This window comes from Podarcis liolepis (assembly GCF_965112155.1).
Source record: "Podarcis liolepis genome assembly, chromosome: 14".
Classification (NCBI taxonomy): domain Eukaryota; kingdom Metazoa; phylum Chordata; class Lepidosauria; order Squamata; family Lacertidae; genus Podarcis; species Podarcis liolepis.
The window spans coordinates 1713504-1740417 of record NC_139569.1 but is presented as its reverse complement, the minus strand read 5'-3'; the positions used below and the strand labels follow the sequence as shown (position 1 = coordinate 1740417).

The 26914-nt window shown below is 56.4% G+C and overlaps 2 protein-coding genes across 10 annotated transcripts in view; both read left to right on the top strand.

Moving 5' to 3' along the window:
• Positions 1 to 1850: 1850 nt before the first annotated feature.
• TFAP4 (transcription factor AP-4) lies at positions 1851 to 14996 on the top strand. 6 transcript variants are annotated; one of them, XM_083474772.1, is made up of 7 exons: positions 1872 to 2344; positions 7365 to 7530; positions 9594 to 9692; positions 9980 to 10150; positions 10515 to 10604; positions 11858 to 12019; positions 13622 to 14996. In XM_083474772.1, the coding sequence occupies exons 1-7, from the start codon at positions 1887 to 1889 to the stop codon at positions 13808 to 13810; spliced, it is 1335 nt and encodes a 444-aa protein (XP_083330898.1). In that variant the 5' UTR covers positions 1872 to 1886; the 3' UTR covers positions 13811 to 14996. The 6 variants fall into 6 exon arrangements, with proteins under 6 accessions (XP_083330899.1, XP_083330898.1, XP_083330897.1 ...); XM_083474771.1 differs by having other exon boundaries at positions 10515 to 10658; XM_083474774.1 differs by lacking the exon at positions 1872 to 2344 and adding an exon at positions 4375 to 4778 and having other exon boundaries at positions 10515 to 10658.
• Positions 14997 to 19511: 4515 nt separating this feature from the next.
• Positions 19512 to 26914, top strand: part of SRL (sarcalumenin) — a 28605-nt gene continuing 21202 nt past the window's right edge. For 2 of the 4 annotated variants that reach the window (XM_083474703.1, XM_083474702.1), the window contains exon 1: positions 19512 to 19743. In XM_083474703.1, coding sequence (XP_083330829.1) covers positions 19680 to 19743 — 64 coding nt within the window. In that variant the 5' untranslated portion in view covers positions 19512 to 19679. The remainder of the gene's footprint in view (positions 19744 to 26914) is intronic. The other 2 variants (XM_083474700.1, XM_083474701.1) reach the window with 2 other exon arrangements.

The window sequence follows — 26914 nt, the reverse complement described above, 5'->3', positions numbered from 1 at the left end:
CAAGACAGAAGTACTCTTTTGGGGGGACAGGGGGCGGGCTGGTGTGGGGGACTCCCTGGTCCTGAATGGGGTAACTGTGCCCCTGAAGGACCAGGTGCGCAGCCTGGGGGTCATTTTGGACTCACAGCTGTCCATGGAGGTCAGGTCAGTTCTGTGTCCAGGGCAGCTGTTTACCAGCTCCATCTGGTATGCAGGATGAGACCCTCTCTGCCCTTGTACTGCCATGCGCCAGAGTGGCGCATGCTCTGGTTATCTCCCACTTGTACTGCCATGCACTCTATGTGGAGCTACCTTTGAAGGTGACCCAGAAACTACAACTAATCCAGAATCCGGCAGCTAGACGGGGGACTGGGAGCGGCCGCCAAGACCACATAACACCAGTCCTGAAAGACCTACATTGGCTCCCAGTAAGTTTCCGAGCACAATTCAAAGTGTTGGTGCTACAACTTGAAAGCCCTAAACGGCCTCAGTCCAGTATACCTGAAGGAGCGTCTCCACCCCCATCGTTCTGCCCGGACACTGAGGTCCAGCGCCAAGGGCCTTCTGGCAGTTCCCTCCCTGCCAGAAGTGAAGTTACAGGGAACCAGGCAGAGGGCCTTCTCGGTAGTGGCGCCTGCCGTGTGGAACGCCCTCCCAACAGATGTCAAGGAAATAAACAACTATCCAACTTTTAGAAGACATCTAAAGGGAGCCCTGTTTAAGGAAGTTTTTAACGTTTGAAATTTTATTGTGTTTTTAATGTTCTGTTGAAAGCCACCCAGAGTGGCCGGGGAAACCCAGTCAGATGGGCGGGGTAGAAATAATAAACGATGACGATGATGATGAAATACTTACATTCAAAAGATACACAAAAGCAGCAGCACATTCAAATGCAATAATTCAACCAGTGAAATCGACAAAATTGCAGCATGACTAACTAGAACCAATAAAATCCATTCGAAACTGGCAAGATTTGGAGGCTGCTTTGAATACTGGAGCTCAGTGGACTTCCCTAGGGAGGGAGTTAAGTAAGGGAGGTGCCATGAGTGAGAAGGCCCTGCCCTCCTGCCCATCAACCAAACTAACCTTAAAGGCAGCCAATGAGCAACCTTCAACTGGTCCTTCAAGTGACATGGTCACAAGCTGGTTAAAGGACAAAACCAGCACATTGAACTAGAAACGCATACATCCCCAAGCACAGAACTGGTTCAGAACTGGTGGTATCTGCTCTGGTCATCTGACCCTCAGTCAGCGCAGAAACAGCAACATTCCACACCACTGGCATTTCCAGGTCATTATATTTTATTTCTATTTATTAGACTGACATACCACCCTTCATCCTAAGATCTAAGGGCAGGTCACAAGATAAAAATACAAAGTAAAAGCACAAATAAAAAGTTAAAACAAAAGCAACAAACCAATACCCCCCCTTCCACAAACACATTTAAAAGCCTGTAGAATATCAATCAGCCAGAGGCCTGGTTGAAGAGGAATGTTTTTGCCTGTCACCTAAATGAAGGCACCAGGCAAGCCTTCCTGGGGAGAGCATTCCACAGATGGGGAGCCACTGCAGAAAAGGCCCTGTTCTCGTGTCGCCACCTTCTGGTTCTCTTGTGGAGGAGACACATGAAGAAGGGCCTCAGAGGATGATCTCAGGGTCCGGATTGGCTTATGTGGGGAGAGGTGGTTCTTGAGGTATAATGATCCTGAGTGATTTTCAAAGGCAGCCCCACACAGAATGCGTTGCAGCTGTCTAGCCTGGGTAGAACCAATGCATGCATGGCTGAGGGCAGGCCTCCTTCCTCCTGGGGGAGCTGGCCACACTGGGAAAAGGAACCAACGGACACCTCCCCTCTGCCACCCTTCTCTCCTGCGGGCTGAAAGGGAGAGGGGCAAATTGAAGAGAGATGCCGGGCACAGCAGCCGAGAGGTGGCAAGAGGGGCACCTGCAGCCTTGGCGCAGAGGCTTTCGAGGTGTGGCTGCTGCCTCTGGTCACTGGCCGGAGAGTCTCTCTTCCTTCACCCTGTGGCAGGGGCTTGGGCCTGGACCGAGAGGGGTGGCGGAATGCCGGGCCTTGAGAGTTCCCTGGCAGTTGGAGCCACGTCCGTTGCGGAGCAGAAGGGGGACCCCAAGTGCTCCCGCTGCCCTGGGGTGTCTCAGGGCCACGGCAGGGGAGAGAACCAGACCCAGCTATGCTGGAGAGTTCTCAGCAGAGAGCGGCTGCCGCAGGAGAAGTGAACCAGTCTCCAGGCTTGGCGGAAGCTGGCTCTTCCTTGGCACTGGCTTGTTTTGGGGACGAAGCATTGGCAGACAAGCTCAGTTAGACCCTCAGAGGTGGTTGGGTTGGGGAAGTCCCTTGCCAAGGTGAGTGAGTGGCGAGGGCGGAGTGGAGCGTGGCCGCCTGCCAGCTGGGAGAGGGGGGCGGGAGTAGCTCACAGCCGCCGCCACCACTGCTGAGTTCTCTCCCCGGTAGGGTTAAAAGGGTGCTGGAAGGAGCTCTAGACCAGACCAGCCAGAGGCAAATGATGTGCTTGTCGTCTGCGGAGCAGACATTTGTCACCCCACCCCAAAAGGCCCCAAAGGTCCTATCCTGCTCTGGATTGCTGCTGCTGCTGCTCTGTTGAAACCCCCCCCCCCAAAACGCAAGAGGATGTAAGGCAGAAAATACCACTTCTCCAAAATCTGCTGCTCAGAACCAGGGGTCCCTGGTACTGCCCGTCCAGCGGGCAAGTTCCTGCCTGCCTTTTCCCCAGGCAGGATAGTGTGTGCCTGTGCATTTATGGTGGCAGGAGGAGAGGGTCACTGCTCAGAACCACTCCCCCCCCACCTGGTGCCAATGGGAATTCTGGGCCAGAACATCTGAAGAGCACCAAGCTGGGGGAGGCCGAGTTAGAAAAGGTTGCCCTCCCAGAAGACAAGTTGTTGGTCAGATAAAGGATGCTCTGGCAGCCAGGTGCTAAAGTACAATAGTTGGGCTGGGCTCCAAGTGCATGGGAGCTGACCCGCTCCCCAAGAACAACTCCGTCTTGCAGACCCAGCCAGGCTTCAGGGTGCCACCAACACTCTTCTGCTCAGGCCCTGCACAGACCAAGGAGACTTGAGCCAGGTCTCTGGCCTGCCCTTCCGGTGGCCCCCCAGGGCCTCAGTGGGGAGAGGGGCCTTGACCAGCACCTGCTGCCTGGGGGGGGGAGGGGAGAAATGGCACACACACCTGCACAGCACAGGCTCCTCCCCACCCTTCTGAAAGTAGAAGGGGCACCAGCTGCAAAGGGGCAGGGAACCAGCCAGGTAAGATGAGGAGGCAGCTGGAGAAGAGCTGGTGAGGAAAGGGCCGGCCCAACTGTTAGGGAAGGGGAAAGGCCATCTCAGGATTTGGGCTTTGCGTGTCCTGAAGGGGCTGCAAGTTGCTGGGGACTCCTAATGTATTATTATTGTATTTTTACCCCCCTTGTGGGGTTTTCTGCCTCCTTGGGGTACTGGGCCCCTGGCTCTTCAGAAACAATACTGGACTTAAGCAAACTTTGCAAATGTGCCGGCAGCCTTTTTGCTGCACCACTAGTCAACCTTGAGTCATCCGTGTCACCCACTGGAGAAATCATCTTCCTTGCCTAATTTTAAGGTTTTTATCGCCAGCATGGATGTAGGGCCTTTGTAAATTTAGGCAGCCTCAGAGTGGGCATGATGTTAATATCAGTAATAAATAAATATCCCTGCATTCCAACTGCAGTTGGCATGAAAGTCACAATTAAATGCCCCAGCTGGGCAGAGGGTGCCTGTCCCTGCTGGCCCCGATCCAGGAGGCTTTGCCTGCCGTGTGCGCTGGGCAGATCCTGGTCCAGAAGGGCCAGAGGTTCCCCAGAAGAGCCTCTGCCAGTGCCAGGATCTTCCTCTGGGCACGGCTGGGCTCCTGCGGGTGTTTACTGGCGAGCAACGGAGCCGCTTTCCTCCAGGAAAGGCTGCTGCGATGGAGCCTCGCGACGCGCCTCTCCCGCTCGCTCCGTTCCCTCTGCAACCAGAGCGCAGATGGGAAGCTCCTCGGGGCAGAGCCCGCGCTTGGCGTGGGGGGGGGGGTGTCCGAGCCCGCGGCGACTGCCGCCCGAAGGCCACGCGGGCGGCTTCCCCTCGGAAGTTCGGGGGTGGCCCCTCGGGGGCCGCCGTCCCCGGCGCCTCGGCTGCCTGGCCCGCCCGCCCGTGCGCTCCTGCTGGGCTGCTCCGTGCCAAGCCGTCAGCTGATGGGCCGCATCACCCCGTAGTGGCGCAGGCAGCCGGGGGCCGGGCGGGCGGCAGGGCGGGCGGGCGCGGGGCCAGGCGAGGCGCGGGGTTCGCGGGGGCGGCGGGCGGGGCGCGCGCGGGCCGGGGCGCCCGGGGGGGCGGCGGCGGGGCGCGGGGGCCGCGGCAAATAGTCCTTTGTTTACATGGGCCGGTGGCTGGCGGAGGCGGCGCCGGCGGGGAGGGAGCGCTGCGCTCGCACCAGCTGTTTCCCGCCTTGAGGAGACGCGCACAGAGGAGCCGGAGCCGCACGGAGGAGCGAGCGAGCCGAGGAGGAGCGGCGCCGCCGGGCGGGGGACGGACACGCACACGCCGCCGCCGACGCGCACCCACACGCGCCCGCGCGCCCACGCAGCCCCCTCGCCGCCTGCCCGGCCCCGATCCCCGCGGGCGCCGCTCCCTCCCTCCCTCCCTCCGCCTCCCGCGCGCCCCGGCCGGGCATGGAGTACTTCATGGTGCCCGCGCAGAAGGTGCCGTCGCTGCAGCACTTCAGGAAATCCGAGAAGGAGGTGATCGGCGGGCTGTGCAGGTGGGTGTGCGCCCCGCCGAGCCCGGGAAACGGGCAGCCGCGCAGGGCCGGGCCGGGGGGGGGGGGAGAGAGCGGCACCGAGCGATGGGCCGGCCGAGCGGGGGAGCCTCCGCTGCCCGGGACCCTCGTGCGCTCCGGGCCGGGGCTGTGCGGGGAGGGCGGTGGGGTCTCCCTCTCCCTCGGGACGCGCCCGGTCGCCCCCCGGAGCGGCGGGAGGGCCGCTGGCGGGAGCACGTGGGTCTGTTTGCAGGCAGAGCGGGCGCCCCGGCCATGCTGCCGCCGCCGCCGACCTGCTGCGCTCGCTGCGCCTGCCTGGCTGCGCGCCCGGCCCCAGCCCCGCCGAGGGATCGCGGCGGCGAGGGGCTGCCGGGCCGGGAGGGCGAGCGGGCGGACGGGCGGGCGCGGCGAGGGCGAAGGCGTGCAGCTGGGCGGGCGAGGGAGGGAGGAGGGCACAAGGCAGCCATGCCGCCGCGGCTCCCTCGTCTTCCCCTCGACGCGCCGCCCGCCCAGGCGGCCCGGCCGGCCTCCCCCTGGGGCGGGGGGCTTTCGGGGCTGAGCGGCCGCCCCGTCGGGGCTCCCCGGGACGCTGGTGCCGCCGCCCGGCCGCGTGGGGACTCCGGCGGCGGCGGCCGGGCCTAGCCTGGCGGTGACTGTGCAGCCTCCGAAGGGGCGGGCCTTTCCGCCGCGGGCTGCCGGGACATGTAGTGCTGCGCTCGGCCGGGCCACGCTGCCGCCGCCGCTCCGCACAAAGGCGCCCGGGCGCTCCCGGCCAGCCGCGCACGTGGCTCGGGCTGCGGCCGCAGAGGAGGCCGCGCGGGGAAGGCCTGGCCTGCTCGTTTGCAGGGCCGCGTCTTCCGCGTGGGGCCGCCGCGCGGGCGCCTTTGTGCCCGACGGAGCCCTGACGCCGCCCGGGGCAGCGGGAAGGGAGCCGAGAGGCTGCAGCCAGACAAAGGGAGCCCGGGACCCTTCGCCACGCTCTTGCCGCTCTGCTCCCGGGGCGCCCATGGACGGGAGGGCTCCGGCGGGGGCGCACGACCCCCTGCCCGTGCAGCAGGGGGCTGCTCAGTGGGGCAGCCCCACTTCCCGCTGGTACCCCGGAGAGCTCGGCTGCGCTCCTGCGGCCAGAGCGCGGGGCAGGGCGGGCTGGTCGGGGCAGAGGGTCCAGCGCTAGTTGGGGTGTGATTCCGCTCCAAATTTTGGCCCTGGTCCCTGCCCGTCTGGCCGGCCCCCCCCCGACTCTTTTCCCGCCACATACACCTGGCTTACCTGCCCCCTGCCTTTTATGCATTAGCAAACGGTGGCTTTAAGGTGCCAGCTGGAGCCCAGGGACCGCGGGATTTGAACCCACCACAAATGGTGGTGGTGGTGGTGGGATTCCTCTGCGCGTCCAGGTGGCCTCCCGCGACCCCTCCCTCTTGCTCCCAGGTAGCAGGCAGTTGCACATGCCTCCTTTGGGTTCTCTTAGCGCCAGCAGAGAGGACTTCTGCCTGGTACAAGATCTCAGTTCGGAGACAGAGGAAAGTTTTTCTAAGGAGTTGGAGGAGGTCTAAAAGACCAGCGCCTTGCGGGATGGACTTAAGTCAGACAGCTTGTTCAGGCTCTTGGCCCTGTGCTGGGAACCTGCTTGACCAAAGGCCCCCTGAAGGTTGGCTCCTTAAATTGATATCTGCAGTCTACACACAATGCACAAAGAAAGGAATAAAGCAATTGTGTAAAAAGCACCCCCAGTTTGTCTCTAGCCTACCTCTCTTGCTGCCTGCCAAACTGGGAGCGCACCCCCCATCCCCGCCTGGTGAGGGTCTTGTGCTGGGAGACAGTCCTGCAGATGCGAGTTGACTTTGCATTGAATAGTTGGACATATTTAAAAACTTTTCTGTCTTAACTCTTTGGTATGCCCCAAAGTGATTTTTTGTTTATTTAAAAAAGCCATTGCTGCATATGAGTTGGCCTGAGGCCCAGCACATCCCTGGATCAGCTCTCCATCCAGTGGGGATCATGCATCGCTTGTTGGCTGCAGCCAGACAGGTCGCATCCTTTTCCTCCTCCCAGCTACCTGCAGGTCCCTCCAGGCAATGGTTCTGAGGCTTTGGGACAGTTTGTGCCATTCGGGGTGGAGTTAGCCTGCCAGCCTGAGCCCTCTAAGGCGTGAACCTGCCTGGGACAGGATGGGTCCCCATCTCTCCATGGGAGCACTTGAGTTCCCAGGCTGCAGGGATCTGCTTTAGAGGCCAACGCGGTGTTGACGTTTCATTTAAAGGCATTAAAAGAAAATGAGTCCCTGCTCATTTCTCAGGACAGGACCCAACCGGGCATTTCAGTCAAATTGTGTGTTATTTGGGCAGGCAGGCGGGATCTCACTCTGTGCCAAATCAGACCCTTTGTCCTCTTTGCAATGGTGTGTCCTGACTTCCCCCATCCCTGGCTGTTGGCTGTGCTGACCAGAGTGGGCAGGAGCTTTAGCCCAAGACCCTCTGGGCAGCCACGGCATCCCCCAGCCCTGGGGCCCGCTGGCGGGCAGCCGTTCTCCAGGGGTGCAGGGCCACAGAGGGACTGAGCCTCCCTTAAAGCTGCTCGTCTCCCCCGCAGCCTGGCCAACATCCCGCTGACCCCAGAGACGCAAAGGGACCAGGAGCGGCGGATACGCAGGGAGATCGCCAACAGCAATGAGCGGCGCCGCATGCAAAGCATCAACGCAGGGTTCCAGTCGCTGAAGACCCTCATCCCACACACGGATGGGGAGAAGCTCAGCAAGGTAAGGGTCAGGCGCACCAAGCCCTCCTCACCGGGGCTGCCTGCTAGTCCTTGCTGGAGACTTCTGTGCTGTTCCAGTTATGACCCCAATGCTGGTGATAGTGGCAGCAGACAGGGGTTGGGATGGGGGACAGCTGGGCTTGGCATTTTCTGTGTACCAGATGCAAGGAGCTTGGCTGGAGGCTCCCGTCTCCTAGGATTCCACTTGAGTTTAACCTTAGTCCTAAGTCTAGCTGCCGCGCAATAAGAGGAGAGGTCCTCTTACGGAGCAGGATCTGGTTAGAAACTGGAAGCAGAGAGGAGGAATCAATGGGCAGTTCTTGGGGACTTTTTAATTTGTTCATAAACAATCTTGTTCTCGATGTGAGCACTGAGGTGGCCAAGTCTGCCAATGGCACTAAATTGTTGAGGGTGATTGAACCAGGAAGAGAAGAGCTTTGGAAGGAGCGAACGGGTGGCAAAATCACAAATGCAGTTCAGTGTACAATGGACACTCGGGTTGCGAACGCGATCTGCGTGGGATGCACGTTTGCAACCCGCAGAGTTTGCAACCCACGTCTGTGCACGCGCGGGTTGCAATTAGGCGCTTATGCGCAAAGCGCAATTTAGCACTTCTACGCATGCGTGACTGCCGGAAGTAACCCGTTCCAGTACTTCCGGGTTTTCGCGGTCCGCAACCTGAAAAAATGCAACCTGAAGCGGCTGTAACCCGAAGTATGACTGTATAAACAAAGGCAAAGTAATGCACGTTTGAGCAAAAAATAAAAAAATCTTAATTTCACATAGATGCTCCTGGGGTCTGAACTGATGGTTGTGGCAGCTGGCTCAAAGATGATGTTGACCCAGTGATCTGCAGCTGTAAAAAGGCAAATTCCATGCTAGGGATCTTTAGGAAAGGAATAGAAAGCAAAACTGCCACTACCATAATTCCATCGTTCAAATGACGGGGCTGCATTTGGAATACTGTGTACAGTTGAGGCCAGCTCTCCTCAAAAGGGATATTGTAGAGTTGGAAAAGGTTCAAAAAAGGGCCGCCAATATCTCGAGGGGATGGCAAGAGTCTCCTATGCGGAAAGGTCCGAACACTGTCTTTCGTAAAGCCCACCTCCAGGTCGGCGAGTCACCAACTCTCAGCCTGAGCTTCCTCACGGAGCTGTTATGAGGATAAAATTGGGGTGGAGGGAGAAGAGACCCTCTGTGCTGCCTTTTCTGCTCCTTGGAGCAAAGGCAGGAGGAGAGCCAACACCCCCACATAGAGACACTCGGGAGTCGCCCCCGGAAGCCCACGGCTGCTTAGGAGAAGGAGCAGCACAGTTTGCTTTCCCAGCTGACCTGAAGGAGGGCACAAGGGGCACCATGTCTCTGGCCAGCTCTCTCTGCCTGCGCCCCCCAACCCCCTCTTCATAAGTGGTCTGCCTGCTTGTGGAAGAGCTGCTGCATCTTCTTCTTCTCTGTGGGGACCCAGTTTAGTCTGGTCCTCCCCTTGAGCTGGAAAAGGGCTTCTTTGGGACCAGGGCTCTAGGTTGGGTTACTGCAAGGCGTTCTACATGGGGCTGCCTCTGGAGACTGATTGTAAGCTTCAGCTGATGCAGAATTCGGCAGCCAGGTTGCTCAGTGGAGCACGGCAGTTTGAGCATCTTACACCGATCCTGGCCCAACTGCACTGACTGCCAATTAATTTCGGCGTCCAATTCCAAGTGCTGGTTTTGACCTAGAAATCCTTCAGTAGCTCAGGACTGCAATACCTCAAGAACTGCCTCTTTCCATGTGAATCTACCTAGACCCTGAGGTCATCTTCTGAGGCCCTTCTTGGCGTGCCTCCTCCACAGGAGGTCTGTAGGGCCTTTTCTGTGGTGACTCCACATTTGTGGAATCCTTTCCTTAGAGCGGTTCACCTGGCGCCTTCATCATACACCTTTAGGTGCCAGATAAATGTGTTTGTGGGAGGAGGGTATAAATGTTTTAACTTTTTTGCACTTCTATTTTGCATTTTGATGATGATAATACATGCTGGATTTTATGTTTGACTCTGCACCCCCTCACCTTCCAATTGCCCCTCCCCAGGCAGCGATACTTCAGCAGACAGCAGAGTACATCTTTTCTTTGGAACAGGAGAAGACACGTTTGCTGCAGCAGAACGCCCAGCTCAAGAGGTTCATCCAGGTATCTGCTGAGGCTGCTCCCTTGTGTCTGTGTGTCTGAGAGAGAGTGTGCGCACTTATAACATTCCAGACTGGGGGGTGGGTTGCTCCTCTATGCATAGAGGGTGGGGGCTTCTGCATGGGTTCCTTTTCTCCCTGGAGCTGCCACAAGCCTGGGCTCGCTTTGCGTGGCTGAGCCGTGCCCTCTTGGTCGCCACTTGGCTGCACTAGAGAGGAAGTGTGGGGCAGGCCTTCTCTCTCTCCCCGGCCTCCCCATCCCTGATGCTCATGCTGCGTCTGCTTGGCCAGGAGTTCAGCGGCTCCTCCCCGAAGCGGCGGAGGGCGGAGGACAAAGATGAGGGCATCGGGTCCCCAGACATCTGGGAGGACGAGAAGGCCGAGGACCTCCGCCGGGAGATGATTGAGCTGCGCCAACAGCTGGACAAGGAGCGCTCTGTCCGCCTGATGCTGGAGGAGCAGGTGAGAGGGTGGGGGCATCGCCTGGGCCGTGGGGTCTCCGTGGGCTTGGCTGGGAGGGGAGGGGAGATTGCTTGGACCGCTTCCCTGACCCCACAGTCAGGAGGAGCAACCTCCCGGGGCCGCACCCTTCAGGGTGTTGTCAAACCAGTGAAGGCCCCAGAATGTTTCTGGAGGAACAGAGAGAAAAGAGTAGCAGGTTTGGCCAAGGAATTTGGCTTCCCTTGTGAATGGGTTTCAGAACAGGGTGTGCCCATTGTGCACCCGACTGGCACACTGAGTGCCTGGCCCTCTCTGTGGCCTTTGTGGGGCGTTGCCATGCCCTCCCAGCCCATGACAGGGCCTTCTTCTCCTGGTCCCCTGGCAGGTGCGCTCCTTAGAGGCCCACATGTACCCCGAGAAGCTGAAGGTGATTGCGCAGCAGGTTCAGCTCCAGCAGCAGCAGCAGCAGGAACAGGTGAGGCTCCTGCGCCAGGAGACACCTGGGCACCAGCAGCAGGGCCGCCCCCAGGTGAGTGCGTGGCTTGCCTCCCACCCAGCCCCCTTGGGATGCAGCTGGGGGGCAGCGCTCTTGCCCCAGCCCCCCAGAGTCCCCCGGGAGACTCGCGGGGGCTGAAATCCAAGGGAGTTGGACGGCGCCTCCCAAAGGAGGGCTCAGCATTCACCTGGGGGCCTGGTGGGCCTGGCTGCTGCAGCAATGCTTCCTTCCCCCCCGGGGAGGGTCCTTGCACACCTGGGCAGGCAGGAGTCTCGGGGGCTCCATCCCCGGCAAGCCACTGCCGCTCGGCCAGGTTCCACGCATCCGTAGCTGCCGAGCGTTTGGCAAGAGGCTTTCCCTTGCAGCTCCGGCTGGAATTGGGGGGCAGGGGTCTTGCAGGAAGTGCCCTCCCCTCCGTGGCACAGCCCCAGCCCCCGCAGGCCTGGCTGCCGCTTCTGCAGTGCTAGGAAATCTCAGCTGCCTTTTGCAGCTCTTGACGGTGGGGCGAAACCACAGGGCGGGAGAAGGGCCTGGTGCTCATATTCTGCTCATGAGCTTCCCCAAATGGGCGCCTGCTGTCAAAACAGAATGATGGACTCTAGGTGGGCCAATGCCCTCATGCAATATGCCCTTCTTACCTTCTTATGCCTGCCTGGGTTGGGTTGCCCACTTGCCACATCTTCTTGGAGGTGCCAGGGGGCCCTTGCTGTTCCCAGGTCCCTCCTGGAGGATGGGGGGGGGGTGCACCCTGTACTGACTCTGGGCTTCCCCTGCAGGGGGGGGGGCTGAAGTCATGTAGTCCTTCTCCCACCTTTCACTTCCACCCCTGGGGTCTGCCTCTTCCAAGCCCTTGCTCCACGAGTTCAAGCAGCAGGGGGAGCCCTGTGGGTCGGGGTTGGGGGTGGCACAGCGCAGGTCACCTGCCTGCAACAAAACCCAGCCCATGCTGCTGCCTTTGTTCTTGGGGGGGGGGTCTGGGAGGCCAAGGCTACAGCCTCCACTCTCCCCTCCAGACATGGCCATGTGGGGCCTGAGTCCCCCTGGACAAAGGGAGATTTCCCCCCCCCATCAGGAGTCAGGAGTGGCTCATGGCTGCCTCTCTAGGCCAGAGCCAACTCCCTGCCCCGAGGTCTTATCTGCTCCAGGCTCAGCCATTCTGCCTCCGACTGCAGGACCTTCTTAGAGGCGGCCCCTGGTGACACGGCCGGTCTCTTTTTCTCTTCCCCCCGCAGCTCTTGTCGGCACACGGCCCCCCAGCCCCCACCCACCACCCGACCGTGATCGTGCCTGCGCCGCTGCCACCCTCTCACCACGTCACCGTGGTAACCATGGGCCCGTCCTCCGTGATCAACACTATCTCCACATCCAGGCAGAATCTGGATACCATCGTTCAGGTGAGACGGGGAGACCCACGTCCGGGGGGGGGGCAGGGGAGCGTTGGATTTGGACGCAGGAGGTCCCAGGTTCAGATCCCCAGAGGCCTCCCTAGGGAGGGCGGGGAGAGATCCTGTGGGGATGGGGCAATGGCCTAGCTTGGCATTGGGCTGCAGAAGCGCTGCATGGCTCGAGTGAATGAGCCAAGCCATATCCTGGAGACAACAGCCAATCACTCCAGGTGCTGAGGGTTCACTCTGACTTTGAGGTGTCCTGCACCTGCCCTGGAAGACAGAAGCCCCCACAAATGCACCAAATTTTGCACCCCTGTGTCCTGTTTCCCTGGATGAGTGTAGTTAGTTGCTGTGTGACAAGCCCCCATAATATAATAATAATTCATTATTTCTTATTTTATAAGATATTTATTAAGATTTTTTAACATATTACAATAAAAATGGAAAAATAAAAAGATAAATGCAAAATAAAAACAGTTAAAAACACATTAATTTTCCGTTTCTTATTTTCCTTAAGCTTATTTCCCCGGACCTCCTCATACCTCCCTTTTTTGTATTCCACTTAAATTTATTAGTTCAGCAAATCCTTGCCATTAAGCTTTTACCCATTTATAAACCTTTTTTTAATATTATCTTAAAGCATTACAGCTAGAAACCACTTGATTTGTATCCAACATCATTCTAACATTCATTAATTTTACAATATTTCTGTAAGTAATCTTTAAATTTCTTCCAATCTTCTTCCACCGACTCTTCTTCCTGGTCCCGGATTCTGCCAGTCATTTCTGCCAATTCCATATAGTCTATCACCTTCATCTGTCATTCTTCCAAAGTGGGTAGATCTTGTGTCAATAATTCATTATTTCTACCCCGCCCATCCACCTTTTCCTCAGTGCCAGGCGAGGAAAGAGATGCTGGATCCTTCTAGAGCAGTGGGGGGGGGGGCTCAGGGGGGCAGCCCTCTATAGAGAACCTCTAAGCCTGGCGGGAGATGGAGGTGCCTCATCCGTGTGCAATTTTGGGTGTGGTTTGTCTGCTATTTTTGAGACACACTCCTGTTAGAAAATGCCGCAGGGTCTCGTGGCTCCTTTTTCGTAGCAGAAAGCTTCTGTGGAAGTGGTCTGAGGTCCGCAAAATGTTAGACCCTGTGGCGCTTTTGAAGTTTTGCTGCTCAACGGGCTCTCCTGGAGATCCCTTTGGGGTCAGGGGAAGGGAGAAGAGGGGGGACGCTCCCTTTCCCTGGGGCTGAATCCCCAGAAACGGAACCCAGGACCTTCTGCATGGAAAGCAGGTGCTCTAACCACTGAGCCTTCCTTGGACCTAATTCTGACCAGTCCCAGGCAGCTCAAAGGCTCTGGGATACGAAGGGGTTGGGGAAGGTCCCTCTGCAACCCTCCCACCTGCGCCTGAGGGCCCCTGAACTGGTAAGACCCTGCGGGACCCTCAGTCTGCCGGGGGACATAGCCAAGGACTCTTCCTGGGGGCTCGCTGATCTTAGGCAGCTCCTGGGAGCTTCTTTTCCGCAGACAGAGTCTTGGGTGTGTGTTGGGGGGCTTCAGGGGGGCCAGCTTGCTGTCTCACACTGGTGTCCCCCCCCAAAAAAATCAGGCAATCCAGCACATCGAGGGGACACAGGAGAAGCGGCTGCTGGAGGAGGAGGAGGAGGAGGAGCGCCGTCGTGCCGTCATCGTGACCCCTGCGCGGACCGGCCTGGAGCCCTCCAACTCGGACACGGCCTCCGACTCCGAGGCGGACGACAGCGACTCCATGGAGCACAGCAAGGCCGAGATGCCCTGACCCCCACCTGGCCGCGGGGGGCGGGCAGGCGGGCAGGGTGTGGGTGAGGGGACTATGGAGAAACTTGCGCTGATTTTTTTTACAAAATACCATGGAATTCGGGTCTCTTTTATGACCTTTCGATACTGTAAACGGGAGCGTTAGAACCTGCAGGGGCCGAATCCTTGCCCTCTTCAAAGCCAACGGGAAGGGGGCGGAGGGGAGAGGGCAGCAGCACGGGGGTTTTCACAGTGCCTGGCCTGCGTGCGACCATGTGGGCCAGATCGGAGCCCCAAATACTCAGGGGGGAACGTTCATATAAATTGCCTGCGGCCACGCAGAGTGGCGGGTGCCCCCCATCTCCCGGCACCCTCCTAGGCCCTGCTGGGTTGCCTTGCCTCCTCAGTCATCCCCCCCCTCCCAAATCTCTGCGATAGACTTCTCTGGGCCTCTTGTTTCCTCCCTGCTAGTTGGCCTTGCAAGGGCCCCTCAAGGACTGCCTCCTCACGAGCTCTGCCCGGGGCTTGGTTCCTTGGCATCACCCCCAGGGGAGGCAAAGGGACCCAGGGGGCGACGGAAGGTCTGCCCATATCAGGGCCAGTGCCCACGCTGCCACCCCGGGGGCCCCTGCCTGCCGTCCCCTCCTGCGTCACGGGACGGCAGACTTCCTTCCGTTCTCAGGGGGCCAGTTCAGGTTTTTGGCCTTAGCTGCAGTCTGGGTGGGGGGTGTCCCTTTTCAAAGATGGCGCCGTTTCTGGGGTGGGCCGCAGCCTGCCACGTTGGCCACTTTTGGCTCCCCCCCCCCCCCGTGGCTTCTTTCCTCCTTTTTTTCGAAGCACTTAATCTGTTCCGTGGGTCCGACTGGGTCATGAGGGCGTGCGTGTTCTGTGATCGTTGCTTTTTGTTGCGTCCTTCCCTGTTCCCCCCCCCCACCCACCCAGCTTCCCCCAATTTGGCTAGAGGCCTAGGCCAGTGTTGTTTAGGGCTGTTGGTATTTGGTAGGTTCCTCCCCAGCCGCAGCTGTTCCTCAGTTCTTTCATTTTTTTATATGGTTTTTCTGTTTTGTTTTTGTTCTTTTTTTCTCTTTTTTTACAGTTTTCGGGTCTTCGTGTTCATTGAGATGCTATTATATTTTGTTAAGAAAGTGGGAAAAATGAGGCTTGTGCCTTTGTAAAGAAACAAAATAAAGTTTGTACTTTGTTTTTTAGATGCCTTTGTCTGGGGTGTTGGTCTTTGGGGTGTGGACTTGGGGGCTGCATCTTCTCCTCTAATTATTACAGTCATACCTCAAGTTAAAGTCGCTTCAGGTTGAGCATTTTCAGGTTACGCTCAGCTGCGACCCGGAAGTAATGGAATGTGTTACTTCCAGGTTTCGCCACTCGCGCATGCACAGACGCTCAAAATGACGTCATGCGCAGAAGCTGCGAATTGCGACCCGCAGACACGGGTTGCGTTCTGCTCTGGATGCGAATGGGGCTCTGGAATGGATCCCGTTCGCATCCAGAGGTACCACTGTATGAGAATTTATTACCCATCTTTCTCCCTAAGGCCTCAGGGCAGGGTTACAGCAAATTACTACTACTACTACTACTACTACTACTACTACTACTACTACTACTACAGTGATACCTCAGGTTACATATGCTTCAGATTACAGACTCCGCTAACCCAGAAATAGTGCTTCAGGTTAAGAACTTTGCTTCAGGATGAGAACAGAAATTTTGCTCTGGCCGTGCAGCGGCAGCAGGAGGCCCCATTAGCTAAAGTGGTTCTTCAGGTTAAGAACAGTTTCAGGTTAAGAACAGACCTCTGGAACGAATTAAGTTCTTAACCCAAGGTACCACTGTACTACTTTTGCCCTGATAGGGATTCAAGGTGGCTTAAAGATAAAAATAAGAACCTCTAAAATTTAGGAAAAAAACAATAAAATAAAATAAAAAGATAGAATTATATGCAGTGGTACCTCACCAGTGTGGTGTAGTGGTTAAGAGCGGTGGACTCGTAATCTGGGGAACCGGGTTCGATTCCCCGCTCCTCCTCATGCAGCTGCTGGGTGACCTTGGGCCAGTCACACTTCTCTGAAGTCTCTCAGCCCCACTCACCTCACAGAGTGTTTGTTGTGGGGGAGGAAGGGAAAGGAGAATGTTAGCCGCTTTGAGACTCCCTAGGGTATCGATAAGGCGGGATATCAAATCCAAACTACTCCTCCTCTTCTTCCCGGTTTTCAAGCGTAATCCGTTCTGGAAGACCATTTGACTTCTGAAACGTTTGAAAACTGAAGCAGTTACTTCCGGAAGCATTTACTTGCAGAAAACTCAAAACAGAAGCTGCGTTTCCTGTTCGACTTCCATGGCGCGTACTTCCAGCTTTTCGGCGTTCGAAAACTGAAACGTTCAACTTCCGAGACGTTCAAAAACCAAGGTACCGCTGTATATTTCTGGTATCCCATCTGTCTCGAGAGACTGTGGAGTGTGCCTCTGGGGGTGAAGTCAAACCACTGGAGAATCGCGGCGCCTGCTGTGGCTGCAGAGACCGGCAACTCAAATCTGCTGCCTTCTGCATTATTTTTGCTGCGTTAGCAGCACTGAAGTGACCCTCCGCGCACAAGCCTGGGCAGTGTGAATGGAGGCCCTGGGCTGCCCAGACGACAAGACCAGCCCCTCTCGGCCTCGCTGATGGCGTCCAAAGGAAAGCAGAGCAGGGTGTTGGGCGCCAGTTGCAGGAGTTGCTGGAAGGAGGCACACAAAGCACCACCCAGCCGTCTTAGGGACTCCACTCTGTATTTCTGTGGGATGTACCGTATTTTTCGCTCTATAGGACGCACTTTTTCCCTTCTAAAAAGTAAGGGAAAATGTGTGTGCGTCTTATGGAGTGAATGCAGGCTGCGCGGCTAAGCCCAAAGCCAGAACAGGGAGACTGAGCGCTGCACAGCACACACAGAACCTGCTTTCTTGACCGTTTGACCCACTCTTGGTTTCTGCTCCATCTGCCATAGCTTGTCTTTGCATGCAGGAAAAGTCCTAGGTTTTGAGACCCAGCAGCTCCCCTCACCTGGTTGAGCCAGCTAGTTGAAGCCATGCCGGGATTGTGGCTGCTGCCACATGCTGACTGATGGCTTCTGGGAGCCACAGCGGAGGGAGGGCAGGGTGGGGACCAAAGGTGGACAAGCTACCCCAGAAGGAGCACAGTGTCCTCCCCACCAACATCCGATACACCCTTAAGTTAAGAAACATGGATAGGAAAGTACAATATTAAAAACAGTGCAAAGCAACTTACAATCACCCAAAAAATAAGGTGAGCTGTAAAAACATGACAGCTCAAGGGTCAAAGGCAAGAAGTTGTGCAATGAAGGTGCCAGGCATGGCACTGTGGGGAGGGAGTACCACAGCTCAAGGGCCACCACAGAGAAGGCCTCTCCTGGGCAGCCACCCCCAAGCCCCAGAGGGTGGAGGAACAACCAAGAGGGCCCCCTTTACCAGTCTCGGCACCTGAGAGAGTGTAGGGAAGCAGCCAGCCTTGCAGGTATTTGGGGCCTGGGTCATTTGGGGCTTCAAACAGAAATGCGAGCACCTTGAATTGGGTCTGAAAACAAACAATGGCAGCACCTGTGCTTGGGGGGGGGCTCACCTGCTCTCTGGCGCTGGAACCGCTTGGGCTCCCACTGTTCAAAGCAGCTCACTTGCCCCATATCTGTTTGCTACAAGAGGTCACCTCACAGTCCTGGAAGGAGGGTGCAAGGTAAGTTGTGAGAACAGTCGAGAAGCAAAAGAAGCACGCACAGGCAGGCACCCCTATAATACCGGGCTTGCGTGAATACTTCACTCTAATTTGGTTGTGCTTGGAATTGTGTTCCTTTGCCTGCAGTTTCCGGGTTTCCCACCAGAGGGAGACATTCCAAAACGCCAACCTTGTGTAGGACAGGCACTGAAAGATGTCTAGGACTCTAGGTGATGGCTCAGCACGTTTCAAAGTTCTTTCATGAAACCATGGGGCAAAGGAATGCCCTCTGTCTCCTCCTGGGAACCCGTGACTGCCTTTTGGTCTAGTGTATGCCAGGAGGGGCCAGGACGTTTCCTTGTCTCAAGTGCACGTCTTCTTCTTTGGCGATCCCTTGTAGCTGAGTAAGATTGCCTTCCATAAACACGGTTTTAACTATGAGTCCGTAAGTGACTATGGAGGCCAATTCTGGATCCACACGTCCTTCCACAGTGGGGACATTGGTTTCCGGGTGGGAGTTGATCACTGTGGATTTGCCAAGCGTGCCTGCCTCTTTAAGGGACGCAGGTGGCACTGTGGGTTAAACCACAGAGCCAAGGACTTGCCAATTAGAAGGTCGGCGGTTCGAATCCCCATGACGGGGTGAGCGCCCGTTGCTCGGTCCCTGCTCCTGCCAACCTAGCAGTTTAAAAGCACGTCAAAGTGCAAGTAGATAAATAGGTATTGCTCCGGTGGGAAGGTAAACGGCGTTTCCGTGCGCTGCTCTGGTTTGCCAGATGCTGGTCACATGACCCGTAAGCTGTACACTGGCTCCCTCAGGCAATAAAGCGAGATGAGCGCCACAACCCCAGAGTCGGTCACAACTGGACCTAATGGTCAGGGGTCCCTTTACCTTTATGTATTTCCTTGCATGTGAAGACAGGCTCTGCCGGACTGGGCAGATGAGACCAAGAGTGGGTCCTGTGGCCATGAAGGCAGCTTCTGCTGTAGAGGGAAGTGAGGGGCAGATGGGGCTCACCCACCTGAGAAGGAAAACTCCTAACCCTCTGCTGCCTTGAAGGATGTCTTCGGGAGAAGAAAAGACTCAGGAGGAAGCCCCACATAAATCCAGAGTTGGATGGCGTCTTGTACTCCTCCTTCTGGCAACTCCAGCAGCCAAGCAGGTGCCAAACGTCTTGCTCTGCTTTCCTTTGGACCCCACCAGTGCAGCCAAGAGGGGGGTCTTGTTGTCTGGGCAGCCCAGGACCCCCATATGCTTGCACCCCAGAGAGGTCACTTTGGTGCTGCCCCAATGCAGCAGTTTGGCTTCACCCCCGGAGGCGCACTCCCTTGTCTCTTGAGAAAGACGGATGCCAACAAGAATCTATAGAGTGGGACAAGCGGCAGGTGCGTCTGCTGGGGAGGCGGGGACAGGCTTGCTGCTCCTTGTCTTGAGCACACCAGGCTGAGGAGCCTCCTTGGGTCTCAGTGCCCCCCCCCCGGTTTGCTCAAACAGCCCCTTCCCCTGTCTCCTTTGCGTAGTAGGCATGAGGAGAACTGGCCACTAGTTTATTGCATGACTAGACCGCCTTTTCTCTCTCCACGGAGCTCAAGGTCATGTACAGGGTTCTCCCCTTCTGCATTTAATCCTCACAACAGCCCTGCGAGGCAGGAGAGGCCGAGAGACAGTGACTGGCCCCAAGTCACCAAAGGAGTTTCATGGCCATGTTGAGATTGGAACCCTGGTCTCTCCGGGGTCCTCACTGAACCCCCACAACAACCCTGCGAGGCAGAGAGGGAAATGGTGACTGCCACCGCCGCCACTCCACTTCACACCCAGTGAGCTTCTTGGCTAAGTGGGTGGTTCAAACCTTGGTCTCTCCCAGCCCATAGCCCAGGACTCCTAGCCACTGTGCCCCACTGGTGCTGGCCGGAATGGCAATGGCCCGCTTCAGCTGCAAGGATCCATCTGCCTGCTTGCTGCTCCTCCCCTCTCCCTACTTGGGCCTGGCTGCGCCTCCTGGGTGACTGACACGGGGGCCTGAAGTGGCCGGGCAGGGAGGGGCCTCGGGCAGTCCAGCTCCAGGCACCATCTGTGCAGGCCCCTCTGCAGCCCAGCCGGCCAGCTGCCTGCTCCACAGCCTCCGCGGCAGAGACAGAGGGGTGGAAGGAGAGGCAGTTCCAGGCCGCCACCATGCATGGATTGAGGCTCTTCTGCTGCTGCGTGGCCCCGATCCTGCTCCTTGGGGTGCAGGCAGGTAAGAGGCTCGCCCTGCCCCCTCCCGGGTCTCCCTCCTGCACCCCTGGCCTCCGCTCTGCCCTCTCCCCCTTGCCGTGGGCCACAGCTTGGTGGCACAGGATCTCTGGGCGGCCCTGGCAGCGTTATGAGGGGCCGGGAGGGTGTGCAGGAGGTTGTGGGTGCCTTTCAGCCTGTCCCCCTGGGAGCCAGCCAGGCATGCTGTCTCCGGAGATTGAGGGGAGGGGGGGCCAAGCTGGCAGGCCTCCTTCACCACCCCCACCCCCTGCCAGTGCCCAAGGAGCCACCTGAGGACAGCTGCAGTGTGGACTTGCTGCTGGACCACCTGGCCTGCACTGGTGGAAAGAGAAGGTGACTGGCTGGCCTCTCTCCGCACCAGAGTAGAAGGTTGGCTCTGGGGCGGGCATCCTGGCACTGCTGTGCTGTGCCCTCGTGGTGCTTTCAGCTGCCCCCCTTTTTTGGGGACCTGTCGGTGGAGAGAGTGTGTGCCCGCCTGCCAGCGTTCCCCTTGGTTGCCCTTGAGTTAATTTGGTCTCTCAGGCTGGACGCTATATGCCCAGCTGCCACAGGATGGCTAAGTATGGAAACAGGCGTGTAACTGGACCCCCCCAAGCCCCCTCCCTGCCATGGCCAGCTCAGCTGCTGCCTCCTCACACTGTCACGAAGGAGCCAGGGCTGCGGATTTGCCTCCTTTTAAGGGCATCCTTTGTCATTCTCAAGAACAAAAGGGACTAGTGGGGGGCTGGGGATCCCCCTCCCCTCCCACTTTCTGTGGGGTGCCCTTGCTATGGCTCTGCTGGACCTGGTAGAACACACACACACACACAAACACGTTGAGCCCCCAAATCCCACCTGGTTGTGAATCTGCTCTGGAGCTTGGTGGTGACCCTGTCTTTGCCCCCTGACAAGCGCTCCTGCTGTCTTGTGGACTCTGGAAGTGGGCAAAAGGGCACACAGAGCTTCCTGGCGACCCTGGTGTCTGCATCTGAGCCAAGACCTGAGCTGATGCTCACCTGCAGCTGGAGCCCAGGTGGAGCAGAGAAGCAAGGCCAGGCACGGATGGGGACCAGCTCTCTCAGTCTCCCCCTGGGCTTTCTGTATCCCAGATGATTCTCCCCTCAGTATCTTGGGGTGTGCCATCAGGTCACACTGGCTGAGCCCATTTTGCCCTTGTCTGTGTATTGAAAACAGCTTTCAGGGCTGAGTCCTTAGTGCCCCTGGCTTGGGGGCCTGTTGAGGGGCTGGGGGCTGGCAGGAAGGCTGGCAGGGCCTCTTCCCAGGCCAGTGAAATGCTCTTGAGAGGCCCTGCCTTGCTCCCAGGAATACCCTTGGGGGGGGGGGGAGAGATGGCCTTCTGGGTTGGCATCCTGGCTTTGGAATGCCCTTCTGTATGGAACTGGCTTGCCCTGCACCAGGAGTGCCATTTTTTTGGGGTGTCTCTGTTTGCTTGTGTTTTGGATAGTAGATGGGTGTTTTCAGAACCGTGCTTATCCTGTTTTTAGCTTTCGGGGTTGGTTTTTCTGTATTTCTTGCTGTATTTCGTTATGCTTAATTGTTGGCTTGAAATTGTATTTATATGCTGTGTGAATTGATTTTATTCACACTTTGTTCAGAGCCCTAGAATCGTTTGATGAAAGGCACTTAAGGAATGTTTTCAAGGAATAAACCCCTGTGGCCCTCCAGCTGCAGGGATGGAGGTGGGGGGGCTGCCCTACCTGAGCTACCTGAATTAACCGGCCTGGCGCTTCTGCAGACAGTGGGGAGGTGAGAGGGGATGAAATGGAGATGAAGGGCCAAAGCTGCCTTCTCTCCTGGTGCGACTGGGGGTGGGCTCCTGGGCTTCCCTCTCCAGCCAAAAGCAGCCTCGCTTTCCCCAGTGAGTACCCCAGTGGTCCTGCTCCGTGCCTGACCCCCTGGCAAGCCAGCCAGCCTTGCCTTTAGCTTGAGTTTGATGGAGCGGAGTCCCAGGTGGGCACCGTTCTCCGTTCCCAGTTGTTGTGTTTTGAGTTTCCCTTCTGAAGAAGTGTTGTGCATCACTTGTGGAGTATTGGGAGGAGATGGGCCTGAGGTGCCGCTTGGCTCTGCCGCTTCCCAGTTCCTCTGGTGCTGTGGAAGGAAAGGGCAGCGGAGACTTTGCTCTCTCCCTTGGTTCTGGCAAAACGCTCCCTGCCTGTATTTCAGAGGCTGCCGTGACTTTCAGGTTCTTGGAGGGTCTTTGTCAGCAGTTCCTTCCTCCTCTGCTTCGCTGTATCCGCTCTCCCTGTTGACTCAAGGTCCTTTCTGGTCTTGTTTGACTTCATATTCTGCTGGGAGGTCACATTCCAGGCCAAATCCAGCCCACCTGTGGTGGCAGTTGTTGGGCTCAGACTCCCACCAGCCCTGGCCAGAGAAGATGATGGAAGCCCAGCAGTGTCTGGAGGGATTGCTCACTCATCTCTGCCTCTGAGCTTGTTCTTTCCCACCTTCTTGCAGAAGAAGATGGCTTCTTCCATCGCCTGCCAACTTCTCTGCCCTTTTCAGCTGCTCAATTGGGTTTTACCTTCACCCAAGTGCATGGGCATAGCCAGGATTTGGGGGGGGGGGGCAGAACCGAAGTGATTGGTCAGTTAGTTTAGTATTTCTATTGTTTCCTTGATCTAGGGGTGCAGCTGCCCCCCCGGCCCCTTGGCTAGGCCCAAGCCCAGGTGTTGGCTGACTCATCCAGCTGACATCTGAAGCCCTTCCCTTCATTTTCTTCCCACCTCTTGCTTAAAACAGAAACAGCTGGATTTACCTTTATGGAATAATCTCAGACCCTGTAGCAATGCACAAGTTAGTAAGAGTTGGGATGTTTGCTGCGTCACTAGGCTCAGCCACGGCCCACAACCTCCGAGACTTGAGTGCAGCCCAGGAAAGATGGTGGTCTCTTTCTGCCTTTTGAGAAAGCCACGATGCCTCTGGGCTGCAAAGGCAGAGCCCATAACAGTCATGGAGCTGCTTATATTTGGGAAGGTCTTGCTGTTGCACCCCTAATTCAAAATGCCTCTTGCAATGGAAGTGACCCTCCCTTCCCTTCTGCCTGCTCTTTGGAGAACTTTCGAGGCCTAATACCGACTTGCACTTCTGACCGTTGATATCCTTGCATAGTAACTCGGAAGCCCAATGAGGTCTCAAAAGGAAAGGGGCGAGGGGGCTTGACTGGAAGGCAGTCGGAAATTGAAGTGGGAGGTGCATTTGTGATGCAGCCCAAGTCCAGGAACCTCCTGTGCTGCAGACAAGTTTGCAGCTGGCTGCCACCCTCACCCTCAAGCTGCAGAGAGGATGTCTGCAGAGACCAGTCAATGGAACCTGAGCAGCCCAGCAGGCACAAGGGAGCTATATTTATCCCGCTTGGGGTTACCCAGCCACAGCCAGTAATAAGCGCTGGGGCCTTGGCATGGCTGCGAAGAAATCCAGGGCTCCCAGGTTTCTTTTACTGAGGTGCTCAGTCAAGCCTGCTGTGTCTGCGGGAGGGAGAGCCTGTAAGGGGGTGGCAGCCAGGCAGGGCCCTGGAGAGAGACTGGGCAGTGGGGAGCCTGGAGCCTGTGTCCGCTCTCTGCTGCTGCTTGTGCAGGAGCTCTTTTCCACAGCATCTGTTGTTCCCTCCCTCCCCTCCCCTTGCTGGGATGGTCCAACAGTTTCCACTTAGGAGAAACAGGAGCTGTGTGACTTCATCATGAGCGCCTCGGTGTGGATTGCAGCTCCTCTTGTATGAAACAAACTAAGCAGGTTTCTAACTTGGGTGCTTCTCCATGCCCTTCCTCTTCATATTGTGAACCACAGGGAATGAGTGAATGTGAATAGACTTGATCATTGCAGGATTTGGGGTTGGTAAGAACTGCTTTTTGGGTGTGTGCATGGAACAAACAAAGCCCCCCCCCCTTTGCCATTGATGTACCCAAGCAAGCAAGGTGGGGTCTGTGTGCAAGAATTGGGGCACTTTCTGGTACTACCTTTGTCTAGCAACCAGAGTACTTTTGGAGGGTGAGGCCTGTAAGGCAAAAGTCAAGAGAGCTGGACCCTACTAGTGCTAACAGGATTCTGGGTAGCTGGCAATGAGAATGTGTGAACATCAGCCAGTGATCAAAGCCAGCAGCTGTGATCCCAAAGTCCCAGGAGAACAAGAGGCAGAATTTCCGCCAGGCGCCTCCTGCTTCCCATTCTGCATGCATCTCTTTTACATGGGGAAGCTACTGGCCGGTGGCATCCTGGCCAACCAGTGTGCTCCCAGCTTTCTTATCTACAAGGAAAACTAAACAGGATCCCCCAAAGTTTCACTTCCAGCAATGGTTCTGCCCTTGTCCATTAGCCAGCAGGCTGCATCTGGCGGAGCTGGGCTGGCTTTCCAGAGAGGAAAGGGCCACCCTCCAAACTGCAACTTGCACTGAAATGCAGTATCCCCCTTTATTTCCTTCTAACATGAGTATTTTACACTGCTCCGAAGCAAGGGACGTTGCTGGATTTGGAGGTTCAGCCTGTGGCAGCCACCAAGAGTGCTTTTGGGAGGGTGAGGTCATTCTTCCAGACATTTGGCCCATTTCCCTCTATTCCAGAGTCAGGGAGACAAAGGCTCAGCCTCCTGGAGGAACTGAACTTTGCCCTTTCCTCACGCAAGGATCAGGTTTGCCTTGTGTCTCTTCCATCCCCAGCGACAGCTACAGGGCAGAATCACACAACCCAAGGTCACCACCAGCTTCACTGGAACCTGAGAACTCTTCTAATTTGTTCTTTAGAAAACAATAAAAGGTTTCAAATATTATAAGCCAAGGAGACATATGTGCCAATGCAATAAGTGGTACTTTCAACCTTTCTCTTCTACAGCATGTAAGAGTCTGCTTTTTTTAGGGACCATTGCCTCTTCTCCTCTGCCCCCCTTACAATAGCTGTAGACGTGCATATGATGGGGACATTTGTTCCTTTCCTGCAGCAATACTCCAGCTGAGATAGTCATGTGGCATTTCCTTCTTGCATTGGCTTGCAAATCACCCAGCAGGCCCTTTCCCTGCATATTTTCATTTTAAGATTGCCCACAGCACAGAAAAGTGAGCATCATAGAAGTAATCATTAATAGGCTTTTTTGGGGGAGGGGGTTGCATGCTTTCACAAGGTCCCTAAATTTGCACACACCATCTGCAACGCAAACCTCTCTGTTTAGTGGAGGAGCTATGCGACTTCATTTACTTTTGGAATATGAGACCATTGTGGGAACTTCATGAAAGGTGTCCTTCATTGCACTAACAGGGCCGACTGTGCCCTATTCTACAGATATATCCCCAATGTCCACTCCTCTTTCTCTCTCCCTGCATGTGTCTCTCTTTCTCCTCCTCTCTCTGCACCGCCTCTTAAATATTTCACCCAAAATCTCCAGTATTTAGCAGCCTACAGCAGCAAGGCCATCAAACAGCTATTAAAAAGGTGTGGTACCTCTTAAAAGAATTAAATCACAGAATTGTAGAGTTGGAAGGGACCCTGAGGATCATGTAGTTCAAGCTCCTGCAATGCAGGAATAGGCAGCTGTCCGATGTGGGGATCAAATATCTTGGACTTCAAAACAACCTCACCTTTTGCCTGTGCCCAGGGGTAAGTCTTGGTGACCTGCCTGCCCCTTTGGAGGCCTAACTGCCCACCAAAGGATGTGCCAGCAGTGCAGCCGCAGCACAGAGAAGGGGTGTGTATTGCGTGTGTTCTCTCCTGGTAACTTTCTCCAGGCAAGGAAAACACCTTTCTTGCTTGGGCAGCCAGCTGGGCATTTAACCAGGTGTGACGTCCATCCACTCTTCACAGCGGCAGCCATTCTGGAGGACTGAAGAAAACAGGAGCGATACCAGGTTTAGAGCTGGGCTATTTTCAGAGGCTAGGAGGAACCAGGGCGGGAGCCAGGAATCTTTTCTCTTTGCCAGGCAACAGTGCAGATCTATGCTGCTCAAAACTTTGCACCTTTGATTCGGGACTTGCGGAATCCAGCATTACATTCCTTGGCCTCCCGCCACTCTGCATTTGGCCACTAGAGGGCGCGTCTTGGCTGCTGCAGTTTTGCAGAAGTCGGCAGGACCGGGGTCTTCTTTTTAACCTGGGACATTGCTGAATGCCCGTGTGCTACGTGTGAATGCTGAAAGGGAAAGCAAAAGCACGTGCATCCCAGGCAGGTTTACACTCACTGGTTCACTATTGTTCTGAACAAGACCAGCTATTCCCACTCCCTTCGCCTCTCAGTAAAGGACCATGAGGTGCTGAAAGCCATCTTCAAATATCTTGTCCCGTGAAAGATGGAGCAAGCTTGCTTCCTGCTGCTCCAGAGAGGAGGACCCAAATATATGGATTCAACTTGCAAGGAAGGGCATTCTGAGTAAATATTAGGAAGAGCTTTATCAGGGGAAGAAGTGTTGGACAATGGAGTAGATTCCCTCAGAGGCTGGATGGCCATCTGATATGGATGCTTTAGCTGAGTTTCCTAAATTGAAGGGGGTTGGACTAGATGACCCTTGGGGTCCCTTCTGACTCTACAAGTCTATGGTTCTATTATCTTGGAGAGGGAAAAGGGGGGGCTTGCAATGTCTGGCTGGTAGGCACCGAGTGCAGAGCAGAGTCCTGGCTCTTCAGTTCTCTGCAAGTGCCTCTGGGGTTGCTCTGTCCTGTTGCCCAAACCAAAACAGAAGGGTAGGAGTCCTGACCCAGAGGCTGAGTAGCTGCAGGCCTTGCCATGTTGAGACCCCCAACCAGCCAGCAACTCCAGGGCAAGGACCCCTGGGGATCCTGCTTGCTCCTGGGGTGGCGGCTAGTGTCCCTCTTCTTGCGTGGCAGCTGGCTTCTCATCAGGGTGGATGACACTGGCCAAAGTGGCCCAAAGCTCTGGGTTCCAGCACACATTTCAAGTCAGCCTAAAACTTGCCAGACTTGCATGGTGACTATTGCAGAGCAAAGCAGAGCTCTCTGCCAGCCAACCATGCTCCACGTGCCCAGCGGCCTCACCACTTCTCTGGAGGGATGGGGCTTCCAGCATTCCCAGGGCTGCAGACAGCAAGCAGGGCCTCTTGCCAGAGGCAGGGTGGGAAGAGGGCCAGAGGTTTGGCTCAGAGCCTGTCAGGTGCTGGGAGTGCCCAGAAGGCAAGGGATTTCCACCTCCGCAGCCATGGAGGGAGTGCGGGTTCTCTGAG

Excerpts from the sequence above, each read along its gene's own strand:
- TFAP4 (XM_083474771.1), top strand. The coding sequence starts at position 1,887 with ATGCCGGGCACAGCAGCCGAGAGGTGGCAAGAGGGGCACCTGCAGCCT. Across the intron at positions 2,345-7,364 it reads TGGGGAAGTCCCTTGCCAAG|CCTGGCCAACATCCCGCTGA; the intron begins GTGAGTGAGTGG and ends TCTCCCCCGCAG. Across the intron at positions 9,693-9,979 it reads AGCTCAAGAGGTTCATCCAG|GAGTTCAGCGGCTCCTCCCC; the intron begins GTATCTGCTGAG and ends CTGCTTGGCCAG.